This window comes from Vulpes lagopus, chromosome 7 (genome assembly GCF_018345385.1).
Source record: "Vulpes lagopus strain Blue_001 chromosome 7, ASM1834538v1, whole genome shotgun sequence".
NCBI classification, from domain to species: Eukaryota; Metazoa; Chordata; class Mammalia; order Carnivora; family Canidae; genus Vulpes; species Vulpes lagopus.
Window position 1 is genome coordinate 27417904 of NC_054830.1, and position 16652 is coordinate 27434555.

At 37.0% G+C, this 16652-nt stretch overlaps 1 protein-coding gene across 9 annotated transcripts in view; it reads right to left on the bottom strand.

Annotated features, from left to right (window-relative positions):
* Positions 1 to 16652, bottom strand: part of FHIT (fragile histidine triad diadenosine triphosphatase) — a 1370758-nt gene that overhangs the window by 302944 nt on the left and 1051162 nt on the right. Inside the window, exon 1 of one of the 9 annotated variants that reach the window (XM_041762992.1) lies at positions 1741 to 1762. The exons of the other annotated variants lie outside the window; for them this stretch is intronic. Within the exon in view, the coding sequence (XP_041618926.1) occupies positions 1741 to 1747 (7 nt within the window). The 5' untranslated portion in view covers positions 1748 to 1762. Of the gene's footprint in view, positions 1 to 1740; positions 1763 to 16652 lie in introns of those variants that run through there. 9 annotated transcript variants of the gene reach the window in all.

Sequence of the window (16652 nt, forward strand, 5' to 3'; positions counted from 1 at the left end):
AGAAAATATTATCAATCCAGGCACATCACGTCTAATCCACTGATCGCATCTGCTAAAAATACTGTGCTAATAAGGATTCTGAGGATGTTTCCAGGTCCAAGTGGGATAAATAGCATGATAGACTTGTAAGGCCCTCTCACAAAGACAAAGAAACATCAGATAAAACACAACAAAATATTTTTAACTGCTCTTGGAAATGTGGATTGGGAAATACAATCCAAGTGGCAAAAGCTGAGGTAGAGAGAATATGGTCAGCCATGGGCAAGCTGACTTCCCAATGGCCTAGGAACCAAGTAAGCAAGGAAATCCAGATAGCTAGAAAGTAGAAAACAAGAGAGCTTTCCTATGACTATGACATTTGTGAGTGTGGGCTGCAGAGAGCTTCCTCAGCTCTTGATGCTTTCTCCTGCCAGTGCAAGACTCCATGCAGCTTTGCTATAAATCTCCCTTTCCCTCATAAAACTTTAGAATCTATTTCTTAAATCTAAAGTAGTCTAACTTCAACAGGGCCTCAGTAGGTAGGGTGGTCATATAATGTGTCCTCCACAGAGAGCAATTTCAATTCAGCAGCATTTTATTATAGTCCATGAGCTTTCTGTGCTTTGATAGACAACATGCCCAAATACATAGAGAGAAATGGGTAGTCTGGTTTCTTATTACTGGTAGAAACAGGACAATAGGAAAGTAGTATTTTTAACCCTGGGAACCTCTAGAACTTGCTTGAATCATAGATAGACAAAACTGACAAACACAATGGAAATTATAATAATCATTAAAAAATAAACTATAGAAACCCATCCTCTTGTTAGATAAAAAAGGTTTCTCTGGCAAAAAAAAAATCCTTCAACTCAATCAACTTTCACACTAATAAACTGAGCTGAATTTAGAACATAGAATCAATACTTGGGAACTAAAAAAATATATTTGGGGACAAATTAAGGATCACTACATTCTCTGTTCCTGGAAGTATAGAAAAAAAACTTTTTCAATATGCATCACCATAACATGGGCTTTATTTCTAAGGACTTTCCCCTAAGCCCTGCCTACATGTAGTTTGTGTAATGATTAATCCTCTGTCCTCTTTTATATGTCAGAAATATTGGAATGCATGCTCATTGTTCTTGGTAAACTATTTTGTATAGTTTGTCTCATATCCTATCTACCTTGAATAAGCTACATGAAAAACATTGCACATTTGGGAAGAAAGTAGCTTATGGGGAGAAAAATGAGATTTTGAATTATAAAGAATCAATACACAGTTGTCTTAGTCAGTTTTAGACTTTAAAAATGTAGTACCACTTTTTGGTCCCAGTGTGAAACAAAAATCAATTTTTTTTCTTTTTCTTTTCTTAAACTGGAGAACACTGTTGAGTTTAATCATAAAGAAGAATCTTGTTTTGATTTCCTCTATCAATTATTTATTGAAAAAATTCATTGTGTAATCCTATTCAGAATTTCAGAAACAGAGAGGCTTCTCATTTTTCAAATGCAAATGAAGTTAGGGGATATAAGAAGGGGCTAAGATCTGGATGTATGAGCTCCTACCTCTGAATCTGGGGAAAAGCTTCTTCGCTAGGAGCCAGATAATCATTGGTACATACATGATGGCTAAGTGTTGTCTGTCATGTGCCACTCAGATCCACAATCCCATTGAAACCTGTCACTTTCAAGAGTGCAAATAATAGGGGAAAAGAGCACCAGAGTCGGACATTCTATAACAAGAGCCCAGTGGATTCCTACCTTTCATCTAAGAAACTTCAATGGTTTCAGAGCAGATCCGCAGATGCTACACAGTGAAAGAACCTATGCAAAAATCACAGGGAGAGTCTGGAGTAAGAGAGAGAATGTGACGATCCCAGGCTTTGCCCTCCAACCTTAAGTCCACTTCACACGGCCTCTTTACAAAGTCTCTCTGAAAGCCCAACAGTTGCCACTCTGGTTTGAGACTTACTGCTGAAGAGTTAGTGTGTAGAGATGGATATCTGACTAAGCCAGGTTTCCTTTTTATATGCTTGCTTGCTCTCTCTCTCTCTCTCTCAAGAACTGAAGGTTTTTCATATTCCAAAATAAAATGCAAACCAAGAGCATTTTGTATTTTTGCATTTCGATTCCCTGTTTTGTCAGTGAGTAATTATAGCAAATAAAATATTGCAGCTGAATGTAAATTGTTAGACAACCAGATCACACCAGGATATTTTTCTTCCACAAGTTTTACATCATAGCATGTTAAATATTAAAATACTGCAAGTCAAGTAAACAGAGAAGGTTCTTTTCCACAAAGCATTAATTTTAAACAAACATTTCACTGTTATTTAGATCAGATCCTGGGAAACAAATGATGTTTTCTTTCAAATAAGGTGAATATATCATCTGGAGGAAAGTAGACGGGAGAATCACATAGAAATAAGGGCATTTGTCACACTAGAGATGAATTTCCACCAGAACAGAAGAGAATTCACGTGTAGAAGAAAAAGAAGAAAAGAAAGATTTACAAAAGGGAATTTGGAAAAGAGCAAGAAATGAGAAAGATTGATTTGTTCTTAGAAGAAAAAAACGAAGATATGTCTCATGCCAGAAAAGAAACCCGAATTAAAGTAAGGCAGGCAGAGAGGAAATCAAATAGTTTCTGATACAGTGAATTTCAGATTTCTTAAGTAGTTACCGAGAAAGTAGAAGGAAGAAACATTTTCTTATCTCTGAAAGATTTCCAATCAATAAAATACCAATCAATAAGAATTGACTGAGTACCTTATGTGTGTTCAGCAACAAAACAGGAAATTAGGCATGGTTTTCTCCTGACACTTCACTATTTAGAAAAGAAAGTGTTCCAATAATGATAATGGGAATGTGTGTGTATTCTACATTGTGGAATCAACATCTGTAACTCAAACTTTAAGGATACAGCTGATGACGGTGAGTTCGAGTTCCAGTCATAACACTATCATTTCATGAACATTCCCTGCTTTCCAAGCTCTGTTATAGAAGCCTGATGTTGATGACACCCAATGTTTAAAACAATCCATTAAGAATTATTCCTTTTAGATTACTGAAGAAACAAGATTCGGAAGCTAAGTCACATATTACACAATGAATAAATGGTAGGGCCTGAATTTAACAAGAGTTCTCTCATTCTCCCAAGGTCATGGTGTTTCTTCTACCAAAGGACTGGATTTATCCTAAGAAAGCCCTTGGTCTATGAATCCTTATAGCCAAAAAACAATCAATGAAAATAGAAACAAAAACAAACAGAAATGTAGTATGAGAAAGGTTCTTTGTAGGGGAGATACTCCCAACATAACTAAAGCGATGAGACTATAATGATATGGAGGATTTTTTTCTTTTAAAAATTTCTTGGGAGGACATGTACATGTTTGAAAGCAAGCCTCTCAGACCATCTCAGAGTTGGAGACTGGAAGGCATGGATACTAGTGGCCATAGACACTTCACAGAAGGAAGCAAGTCTCTTTCACAGTGGTGAGAGAGCAAGGAAGGGGGCAAGGGGAAGGAGAACCAATCTCTATCTCCTTCAGTTTGCCACTAAAGCAAGCAAACAATAACAATAAAATACGCGAAAAAAAAAAAAAAAACACCTGAATGGAGAAAGCACTCTAAGATACTTGGACAGAGGAACCAGAAAGACTCCCAGAAAGGGCAGAGAACTTTAAATTCTTGTGGTAAGTGGAATTAGGAGTTTGGGTCCATTATAGCTACATTTCCATAGGGCAAGGAGGCTCCTGTGGACATCTAGTTTATAGGACCAATTTTCTGGCAATATAGTAATTTTTTGACAATCATTAGATGAGTCTGAATGTAAGCAAAAATAATAGTCTTGCATTTGAACTATGTCATTATGTTGTATGAGATATCTGCAATTAAAAACAAAAAGTCTAGACAAATTCACATTGGTTGAGAATCGCCAGAACTTGGACTGTGTTCACTGTAGCTCATCAGCCTCTGTCCTAGACATAAGCCCAGAGTGATCACTAAGTAGAATTAACCTAATAGACATTACACTCAATTATTTTTAGAAAGCTATTGAGAGATAAGCAATTGAAACTGGTGGGACAGATAAACAGATTTTTATTCTACCTTTTGTTAAGGAAGTAGTTTAAGCTTCCCTAGATATTAAAATATTAGGAGATTTGGCAATCTCCTAATAGAATGTAAAATGTGTGTACCTTTAAAACCAGCAAATTAATTGCTAAAAATTTGTCCTTCACATCTACTTAAAATATATCAAAATAGGGACCTTGGGCAGGTGGCAGAGTAGGAGGACCCTGAGCTCACCTCTTCCCATGGACACATCCAGGCTACAACTACATATAATCCAACTCACTCTGAAAACCATCTGAAGCTGAGGAGAACAGTTTTTCTACAGCTAAAGTTATAAAGAGGGGGCCACATCAAGAAGGGCAGAAGTGGCAAAAACAAAGTTGGGAACCAATCTCCTGGTCTACATATCCACAGGTGAGGAGGTCTATCAGAGGGAGCAAAGGGTTTAAGCTCCACATTGGGCACTCTTCACCCTGGGGATCTGCACCTGGAAGCTAAGCCCCCTTAGCATCTGGTTCTGAAAATCAGTAGGACTTAACTCTGAGAGCACCAGGGGGCTATGGCAAATTAAGACTCCATTCCTAAAGGGCCAATGCGTTGTAACAGCACAGAGGCAACAATGTGAAAAGTACCTGGGTTATATATGAAGAAGATTCATGGACTAATTTTAAGGTGTGCTCTGGAAAGGCAGGGATCTATAGGGACTTTCTCCAGGAAAAGGAGTGCTGGCATACACCATTTTTTTGCCCTCTTTCAGGCTAGCTAGCAGGATGCTAAAAGGAGCCAGTTCTGGGCAGCCTGGGTGGCTCAGCGGTTTAGCACTGCCTTCGGCCCAGGGTGTGATCCTGGAGTCCCGGGATCGAGTCCCACGTCAGGCTCCCAGCATGGAGCCTGCTTCTCCCTCCTCCTGTGTCTCTGCCTCTCTCTCTCTCTATGTCTATCATAAATAAATAAATCTTTAGAAGAAAAAAAAAAAGAATACCCAGGGCCACTTGGGCAGCTCATTTGGTTAAATGTCCAACTCTTGATTTTGGCTCAGATCATGATCTCAGGTCATGGGATGGAGCCCCACATCAGGCTTCATGCACAGTGAAGAGTCTACTTGAATTTTCTCTCTCTCTTTCAAATAAATAAATAAATCTTGAAAAAAAGAAATACTCAGCAAGGTTATCATTCAGAACTGAAGAAGAGATAAAGTTTCCCAGATGAACAAGTTAAAGGAATTCACTACTAAGTGGGCCTTAATAGAAATGTTGAAAGGACTTCTTAAATGGAGAAGAAAAAGCCACTGATGAAAAATTTTCAAAGGAAAAAGTTTCATTGGTAAAAGTAAACACAGGAAAAGTAGTAGATCAATCACTTGGAAAGCCAGTATGAAAGTAAAAAATAAATGCAGTAAAATCAATTATATCTACAAAAATTAGTTAAGAGATACAGAAAATAAGAATATGTAAAGCATGAAATTGTATACAGAAAATGCAGATATGAGAGCAAAAATTTAGTGCTTCTGGAATGTGTTTGAACTAAAGGGACCATTAACTTAACACAGACTACTATACACATAAGATACTTTACAGACCTTATATTAACCACATATGAAAAACCTCTAATAGACAAAAAAAATAATAATAAAGAGAACTAAATCCAAGTATAACACTAGAAAAAGTCATCAAATGACAAAAGAAACTAGCAGAAGAAGGAAAAAGGAACAGAGAAAAATTATAAAACCAGAAAACAATTGACAAAATGGCAATAAGTACATACCTATCAATAATTAATTTAAATGTAAATGGACTAAATGTTCCAATCAAAAGACAAAAGATTATGGATAAAAAAAAAAAAAAAAAACAAGACCCATCTATATGCTGCCTAGAAGAGACTCCATTCAAACCAAAAAATGCATACAAACTGAAACTGAAAGGAAAATATTTTCCATGAAAATGAAATCAAAAGCAAACATACAAGGAAACAGCAGCAATAACAAAAACTTGGGTAGTAATACTTATGTCAGAGAAATAGACTTTAAAATTTTTCTGTAATGAGATAAAAATGTCATTATGTAATGAAAACAGGATCAATCCAACAGAAGGACATAAGAGTTTTAAATATCACTGTGCCTAATATAAAAGCATCTAAATATCTACAGAAAATATTTACATAAAAAGGCAAAAATGTAATACAATAATACAATTATAGTACGGGATTTTTAGTTAGACTAGAAAATCAATAAAGAAGTAGTAGCTTTGAACAAGACATTACACCATATGGAATTAACAGATATATACAGAACATTACATGTAGAAACAACAGAATATACTTTTTCTTTTTCTGAGAGAGAGAGAGCATGTGAGCAAGCATGAGTGGGTAGGGGAGAGGTAGAAGGAGAGAGAGAATCTCAAGCAGGCACCATGCTAAGCATGGATGCAAGGCTCGATGCAAAGCTCCATCTCATCATGAGATCATGATTTGAGCTGAAATAAAAAGTCAGACATTTACCTAAGCCACCCAGTTGCCCCAGAATACATACTCTTCTAAGGGTACATGAAACATTCTCCAGGATAGATCACATATTAGGCCACAAAACAAATATTTATGAATTTAAGAAAACTAAAATCATATCAATCATATTTTTCAACCACAATGATATGGAACTAGAAACAAGAAAAAATGGAGGAAAAGCACAAACATGTAGACACTAAACAATATGCTATTTAACAGCAATGGGGCAGCAAAACAAAGAGAAAAGTTTTAAAATACCTGGAAAAAATTAAAATGGAAACATGACAATTCAAAATCTTTGAATGCAACAGAGTTCTAAGAAGTTTATAGCAATATGCAAAAACAAGAAAAATCTCAAACAATCAAAACTTATACCTGAAGAAATTTAGAAAAGAAGAACAAAGGAAGTAGAAGGGAGGAAAAATAAAGATCTAAAGTAGAAATAAATAAAACAGAGATTTAATAAGCAATAAGAAAAAAGTCGATAAAATAAAGCTGATTCTTTGAAAAGAGAAACAAAATTGATAAATCTTTATCCAGACTCAGTAAGAAAAATGAAAAAGAGAGGACTCAAATAAATAAACTTAGAAATGAGAACTACAAAAGATTATAAGACTACTATGAAAAAACAATATGCCAACAAATTGGAAAACTAAGAAGAAATGGATAAATTCCTAGAAACATAGAATGTTCCCGATATAAAACTATACCAGGAAGAAATAGAAAATCTAAACAAGCCAATTACTAGTAACAAAAATTAACCATTAACCAAAAAAACTGTCAACAAACAAAAATCCAGGATCAGATAGCTTCACCAGTATATTCTACCAAATATTTACAGAGGAGTTCATTCTAATCCTTCTGAAACTATCTCAAAATAATAATAATAATAATAATAATAATAATAATAATAATAATAATAGAGGGAAGAATGCTTCCAAACTCATTCTATAGGGCCAGTATTACCCTGATACCAAAATCAGACAAAGTCATTACAAAAAAGGAAAATTATGGGTCAATATCCTTAATGAACATAAATATAAAGATCCTTAACAAAATATTAGCAAACCAAATTCAACAATAAATTAAAAGAATCATTCACAAAATTAAGTAGAATGTATTCAAGGAATTCAAGGATGGTTCAATACCCAAAAATCAATCAAAATGCTTCTTTAGCAAAATAAAGGATGAAAATCATATGATAATCTCAATAGATGCAGAAAAAGCATTTGACAAAATTCAACATCCATTTATTATAAAACCCCTTAACAAAGTGGTTTAGAGAGAACATATCTCAACATAATAAAGGCTATATACAGCAAACCCACAAATTCTACTCAATGGTAAAAGCTTTCCTTCTGTGATGAGGAAGAAGACAAAGATGTCCACTCACACCACTTTTATTCAAAAGAGTCCTGGAAATCCTAGCTGCAGCAGTTAGACAAGAAATAAAAGCACCCAAATCCAAATTGGTAAGGAAGTAGGATTGTTGCTATTTCCAAATGACATATTATTCTATATAGAATACTCTAAAGATTCTGTCAAAAAACTACTAGAAATAATAAACCCAGTAAAGTTGCAGGATATAAAATTAATATGAAGAAATATGCTGTTTCTCTACAATAATAACAAATTAGGAGAAAGAGAAATTAAGAAAACAACCCCATTTATAATTGCATTAAAAACTATAAAATATATAGGAGTAAATTCAACCAAAGAAGTAAAAGGCTGTATTCTGAAAACCATAAGACATTGATGAAAGACACAGAGGTAACACAAATAAATGGAAATATATACCATGCTCATGCACTGGAAAAATGAATACGATTAAAATGCCCACATTACCCAAAGCAACCTATAGGTACTGTGAAAAATACTATTGGTATTTTGAAATATAATACTGTGATAAATACTATTGGTATTTTGTGAAAAATACTATGGTACTGGCACAAAAACAGACACATAGATCAATGAAGCAGAAGAGAGCCCAGAGTTAAGCACACACTTACATTGTCATTTTATCTATAATCAGGAGGTAAGACTATACAATGGGTAAAAAAAACACTTTAATAAAGATCTGCAATAAACAGTATTGGGAAAATGGGAATTCTACATGCCAAATAATGAAACTAGATCACTTTTGTACTCTGTATACAAAAAAAAAAAAAAAAAAAAAAAAAACAACCTCAAAATGCATTAAAGGCCTATACATAAGACTCAAAACCACAAAGCTCCTAGGGGAAAACATAAGCAGTTATCTCTTAAATATTGGTTTTCATAACATTTTTCCAGATCTATTTTCTCAAAGAAAATAAAAGCAAAAATAAACAATTGGGATAATTTTTATCAAATTAAAAATCTTTTGCACATCAAAGAAACCATCAACAAAACAAAAAAGGTGATCTACTACAAGGGGTTAATATCCAAAATATATAAAGAACTCACAAAATTCAACACCAAAACAAATGATTCAATTAAAAAATGGACCAGAAGACCTAAATAGAGATTTTTCTAAAGAAGATATAGGATGGTCAACAGACATCCACTAATTCCACTTCTGGTTATTTACCTGAAAAAAAATGAAAATACTAATTTGAAAAGATACATGTACCCCTATGTTTATTGCAGCATTATTTACAATAGCCAAGATATGGAAGCAACCTGAGTCCATGGACAGGTGAATGGATAAAGAAGATGTGGTATACATGTACACGTGTGTGTGTGTGTGTGTGTGTGTTTAAACCTGGCCAGTCAAAAGCATGATGCCACTCAAGGTACACTTTTGAGTTCTTCTTCTTCTTCTTTTTTTTTTTTTTTTTAAGATTTCAGTTATTTATTCATGAGAGACACAGAGGGAGAGAGGCAGAGACACAGGCAGAGGGAGAAGCAGGCTCCCCACAGGGAGCCCAATGTAGGACTTGATCCCGGGACCAGAACCACGTCCTGAGCCAAAGGCAGACGCTCAACTGCTGAGCCACCCAGGTGTCCCATTGAATTCTTATTTCATACTGAACACTAATTCTATGGAAATCCCTGGGGCAGGAACTGTTGGTTGGCATATCCACTGCTCATTTCCAACCCTTTTCTCTCCTGCCTGCCTCCATCCCATGGCAAAGTAACTACTCACTCTCCTAGTAGCCATTGAAACCAAGTGTGGCTACACTTGATAGGACTTGATAAAGTTCTTGCCAAAGACAGGTCTGAAGGATACTCTGGGAAAGTGTATACTCTTCCAATAAAAGGAATAGACACCATTCCTGCCATGTCTCTCTCCCTTCCTCCCATGGATTTGACAAAGATGCCAGAAAATAGGGCAGCCATCTTCATGATGGACATGAAGGACAGATCAAAGAATCACCTAGATGCCCACCTCTAGGAGGTCTACTTGTTCCATAAGAAAATATCCCATTTGTTTAAGCCATCGGTAGCAGGTTTTCTATTATATGCAGCTGAACTTAGTAAGTGATAAAGCTCTTTTTTCCCATATTCTGGGCCAATGGGATGTCAAGTATTAGTATAAAATCTCAGGACACTACCCCAAGTAACTAACTGTCTGAGAAAATCCCTAGGGATGAGGGCTCAATTTTTTTTCTTGATTAAAATGTGAATCAATTTCTGACTCATTTTTGTAGGTTATTTCTCACCTTTCTCTTCTTTTTGTCTTCATCCTCAGAATGACTTTCCCAGAGATATCTAAGATCTTCCCATTGCAAGTGATTTCAGACAATTTAGGTTTTATAGATGTTGTGCTGTTTATTTACTAATTTTCTACTAATTAGAGCACTTTGTCAGTATTTCCATGTAGGCATTGTCTTCTCTTTCCCACAGCACATGTTTGAATCACAGGAATAGATTTATAGGCACAGATTTATATGCCACCTTGTACTGTCAGTTAACTATTTGTTATGAGTCTCACTTTATTTCTTGAATGTATTATAAACCTGCGGGCATTGACAAAGTGCTTTATAATACTTTTTATAGTCACTCTCAGTGCCTGTCACAGTGGTAGGCACTTCAAACGTTCTTATTAAATGCTATAAAACAGATACACTCATCTCCTGCCAATAATCACAGCTTAAGAAAACAACCAGCACTAAAAGCACCTGTCCTGGTATAAATCTGTACTGAGTCTCTAATCATCTGCTCAACAATCCAGTACTAAGGCTGAGATGGTAAAGATCAGATTTGCATTGTGAGAAATACCTAAAATGATGGTATGTATGGGGACATTTTGCTATCTATACACAAAAGTATATCCCAAGGCATAGCACAATGGCAGTCAAAAAAACATCCCCTTAATAAAAATGTATTGAATGAATAAGCATATGCATGCACATGACAAGAAATCTCACGGTGAATGAATGCACTTTCCTTTTTCTAAAGATAATCTTACTAAAATAGATGGGCAGTAAAACTCCATATTCTGCTTTACCAGGCAGAGAATGCTCTTGCTTCCTCTTTGCTTTCTTCCTTACATGATGTACAATGTAAAGGACTTGTTAGTCACATTTGTCAAGAGAGCCCACAGGTACTATCTGGCTCATCGCAGCTTAAGTTATCAATTGTCTTTGTTGTTTGGTGGATATTGATCTGGGAAGACCTTGTATCTTGCTAAAGTCACTTGTACAGCAAGCCTTCACTTTTCCTTTTTAGTCGACATGAAGGCTCAAGTGTGGCGGGCTTTGGGAATTTCCGCCTGACAGCCCCGTTCCATCATTAAACACTCAGTTAAAGCCTGTTATCCAGATGAATGTCCCAATTAAAGTAGCACATTCTTGCCCACACCCAACAGTGACATCGGGTTCAGGCTGACATTTTGAGGGGGCAATAACTGATGCAGAAAATGGTCTGGGGAACCACAAGTTTAGTTTCATTTGTTTTACATTCATTCATTCATTTGTTCATTCAACCAGACATTTACTGATAGGTCCCAATGTCTATTTCTAGGCTTAAGATATTGTTTGCTTTCCTGAAGGGACATATGTCTTTCCTAATTTTTCTGAACAGCACAATGTAACCAATCCTGACTCTGCAACCAAAGTACCCAGTATTAGCTGGATATCCTGAGAACAAGAAAAGAATAAAAATAGTGGCCGTGGAAAATGCCAGACATCAAGGTGACCTAGTATGGTTGTGTGAGCTGTACACTATTCAAGTCTAGAAGTTACCACTGCTAGGACTATGATATAAATGGTGGGGCAGTGCAGCAGGGTACCCTTGGCTGACAGTATTCCCTGATCTAAAAGGGATAAAACTAGTCAGAGCTCCAAAACACATTTATATACTCACTGCATGTTTGTTTAGATGGAATTCTTGACTCCAAAATACATTTATATTTTACCATAAAATTTTCAAATAAGAAGCTGCTAACTAAACATGTTATGAAAGACAAATTTATCTATATCTGATATTAACTCCACACAGGGGAATGGAAATGCGATTCTTTAAAAAATTTCAGAAGTCCTAAGAATCTACACTAGATACATTCATGCACATAAAATATGGGTACAAGGATATTTATTGTGATACTGTTACTACATTACTAAAACATAGGAATGGCTAAATCAACTCCAGGACTTCCATTCATGAAATTCTGCAAAGTCATTAAAAAAGAATGAACAGCCTTACAAACACCCTCACAAGGATATAACAGCAAAACACACTTATAAAGGCAAAAATTCAAAAAAGAACAAGATGAATGATGTGATTCTGTCGGTATATGTTTTACATCCATGCACACTGTACACACAGAGATCTAAAGGGACAGAACAGAATGTAGAGGATACATACCAGTCTCTGACAGTGGTAACCTCCGGCGAGGGGGACATGTACAGAGAGGAGTGTCATGCTCTGTATTGTGGAATTTGAAATTAATAATGAGAAATATTTATGCCTTAATGTTGTTATAAAAACATACAAATAGTCCAAAATGACAGCAAAATAATTCCAAGGTAGTTTACACACAGTTTAATCCTAACCTGTTGCGAGTCATGATAGAACACTGAATCATTTCAAGATAACATTCCCAGTGTCCCCCCGCTTCCACTTCAATTACTCATCCCAGCAACATATACTCATTGAGCATATTCACGCTGTATAACATGCTCCAGGCACTGGAGATTCCGGGGAAAAAAAAAAAAAAAGACAGGTAAAGCCCCTGCCCTTATGGAGCTGAAGTCCAAGCCAGTAAGAGATGTATATGTATTTTGGAGAAAATTTTCAGATTAACCATTATTTCCCTATTAAATAATTCAATTCGCTATACCATTCCGGGCCCTGGGGCTGAGGGAGAAATCTGCTGTGATTCCACTGAAGTTGCTTCTCAGAGACATTCTGCTCTGTACAGCTCATTCCCTGCCTATCAAATATTCATCCTCCTCACCCATCAATCAACTTAGGTTCCCTCCAACGGAATCCATAAAATAATAATACTTTACATTCAGAGAGGGGTTTATACCTTTCGAAACACTCTCACATACACGGCATCCTAAGAGAAGGACGATTAGAATGTGAGAGCAAGACTGTATCAATTTCTGATATAAAACTTCCTTCTGTGTGATCCGTGATTCCCTCTGCTCTTCGCTCACCCAGCTTATTCTTGCCCTTCAGTTCACAGCTCAGATGACACCTTTTTCAGGAAGTATTCGGGGCTGGTATAGGGGTCCTTCCTGCATGCTTTCATGGCTTCCTGTTGTCTTCATCCCTCCAAACTCCACAGATGCTGACCATGCTCTTTTGTAATTGCCAACCTGGTGTCCCAGTCCATGACTTCGGGCCCGGAATCAGGTGGGAGAGGCCCTGGGCCTGATCTCATCTTGAAGGACTAACCTACCAGGTGGGGAAAGGTCTGACATTCATATTTTTTAAAGCCCCCTAGGTATTGTGAAACAGCTAATCCCAAGAAATTAAAATGAAAATTGTGGACTATTACTTTCTATTGTAGTAACAGCTTCTAAAAGTACTTGGTATATGGTTGGTGCCCAAGAAAGAGTTGCTCCTCCATCCTTGTTCTTCCAACAAATACACATCGAGCTCTTTACATGTAGCAGAATTCTGGTGAATGATTAAATGGAATGAATCAAAGTCATGATTACTGTAAGAGTTTTCATTAATAAATTTTTTTCATGGTTACCTAATATCGGAAGCAATTACAAAACCCAAATGGCACATGTCTCTATGTCTTATGGCCCGTGGGTCAGAGAAGACCACCAGGGACTTGGAGGCTTCTGTCCTGTTCCTTAACTGCCAATATTCAGCTCCTTCAGGGAGGGCAGCAGCAGGTTCCAACAGCTCAGCTGTATTTAGAGGTGAGATGCAAAATAGAGTGAATGAACCCAACTGCAGGCCAAGAGGAAGGGTGCCTGTGCTCAACATAACAATACGGTCAGAGAAATAGAAGGAATCACCGCACGGTTACATGGGTTTTCCTTCCTAAGTTTACTCTGTGGGCTTCTTGAGTACATTCCTTAAAACTTCTTCAAAATAGAAGGCATTGTTCTTAACTTCAAAGGATTCAGCTAAAATCTACTGTGTGCTGTCCTTCGGGCAGGGAAGGGGAGCAATTCCTATAGGTGTTCTACGTGACAACACAGAGACTAGTTGTAGTTTCCAAACTGCTTTTGCTCTGGGGTCCTCTTTTTAAGAGAAATCTGTTGTCAAACTTCACATAGGCTTCACCATGGTCTACAAAGCCCTTTCTCATCTGCTCCTGCCGGTATTTTTAACTTTCCCCATTCTACTCACTTTTTTTTTTTTTTTTTTTTTTTTTACTTACTATGTTCTGGTTCTTCTCTGTACACAATAGCCCCTAGGCACATGGAGCTACTGAGCACATGAACTATGGCTAGCCCAGGTGGAGACGCACTAGAGGTATAACATACAAACCAGATTTCCAAGACTTACTACAAGAAAAACAGGATGTAGAGAATCCCATTAGCATTCTTTTGAATGGCTTATATGTTGAAATGATATCACTTCAGATATACTAAGTTCAATAAAATGCATTGCTGAAATTAATTTCTCTTATTTTTTTTTTTAAAACTCTTTTTGCAGTAGCTACCAGGAAAATTGAAACTACAATGTGCGGCTTGGCATGGGACAGTGCAACCTTTTTGTACTGGCCTTTTCATTCCTTTATTATATCAAGCATTTCCCCACTTCTGAGTCTTTGCATTGGTTCTTGTCTTCACCTTAAAGACCATTTCCACATTAGGCATGGCTGACCACTGTTCACTCTTCCAAATGCCACTTTTTACTATCTGGTGTAAGGTTCCTCCTGAACTATGTATAAGGTGTCTCCTCTGCTGTCTGTCCAAACTTGTTTAGATTTTTCGTAGCACTACTCAAGACCTGTCATTATTTTATAAAAGTGTTTGCTTACTAGCTTGTCTGGAGGTACTCTCTACAACATCAACTATGAAGGCAGGGACCATGCCTGTCCTACTCTCTTTGTTAGTCCTAGAGCCAATTATATAAGAAGTTTTTGAAGTCTTTTTTATTTGAACTAAATCATCAGTGGAAATGAGTAATAGGCATGCAAACAAGAAAATCAAAATTAAGTTTTTTGGCTGAGACAAAACCTTCCATACCAGTCCTCCTCATTCCTATCCTGAAATGACTCTGCAGGCAGCAGTCTATCCCTTACTTGTAGAAACTCAGGATTTTGTCACTCTTTAAATGCCATTATCCTAGAGAATTTCTCAAACTCTGTACTCTGCATGGTAGCTGCTGCCAAGATCTGTAGATAGATTGGGGCTGGGAAACATTTCTTAGTTTAACACGTCTCAAGATATGATGCTCCTTGAAGCACCAGCAATCAATATTTCCCAAGAATGTTGTTTCCCAATGGAACTTATTGAATCAGGATCTGGGGGGACCATTTTATTTAGGCTCCAAGGTGACTGTGAGACTGTGAGTTTGATAATCTCTGACTTTTGACTGCAGTGATCTCCCTGAATCTCCTTAGGATAAATCATTCTTGTGAAAAGGGGAGGGGAAGAGGGATGGCATGCAGAGGTCAGACCTCATTGACTTCTTACAGTGAGGAGAGGTTAGAAATGGTTGGTCTTGTGGTACATTCCTAATTGGGAAGGGGAACCCGTTTCTTACTAGGAGAGTAATGAGCCTGTAGGCAAGACCCCTCAAAGTAAGCAGGAGTGTATGCCATTAAAAGGCATCTTGGCTTGAAAGTCCCCTAGCCTGATGAAAGAACAAGATGGAGAACAGATTTTCTTTGTTTCTTGGGCCTGGATCTATCAGACATTTTGATGAACACTATGCCTTCTGTTCTTTTGGGGGGGGGGGGGTTGCACATTTTCTATTAAACACTTATGTTTGTGGTCCAGCAACTAATTCCAACCCAGACCATGTAACACAAAATCAGAAAATACAAAAGGTTCAGATATCAGGGTTTACTTTGTTCTTGCCTGGCACAGAGTTCAGGCTTACTGAGCACATGTCCATGAAATACACTCCTATCTACTTAGCCACGGGCAGTTAGACTGGGATAGAAGGATACATTAGCTTGAAATGTGCTGAAAATACTTGCTGAGAGGAAAGAGGGTAATTTCTTGCATACTAATGCCCATGACTCAACAGTCAGGGAAAATAAGCAAAGTATTAACATCTTAATAAGCTGACCTCAAGAGAAAACAGAGTAAACCTGGATTCCTCATGACCCTGTATTTCTCTGAGCATGCCTGAGCAGGCCTTGTCTGTATCTTCTCTGGCTCTCATCCTTTTCTGCCTCACAAATAAAATCCTGACCACTTCCATCAGTACTATAATTAATAATGACAGCAGCAGAAGCAGCTGTCACTCTACAATGCTTTCTCTGACTCAGGCACTATCCCAGAGACTAATCTGATCTTCTCAATAGCCATATAAGGTAAGCATTATTCTTATCCCATTTTAAAGATGAAGAATTTGAGATGTACTTAAGACAAGTTGAATGACTTGCCACGATGACAAAGACAGTAGATGGAATTGTGACCATCCCTTCATTCGCTAAGGAGTACAGCTTTAGTTACTCACTGTATGTCAGAGACTTTGGCAAATATACTTCAGACATTGGATCCTTCAACCAATCCTGTGAATGAAGT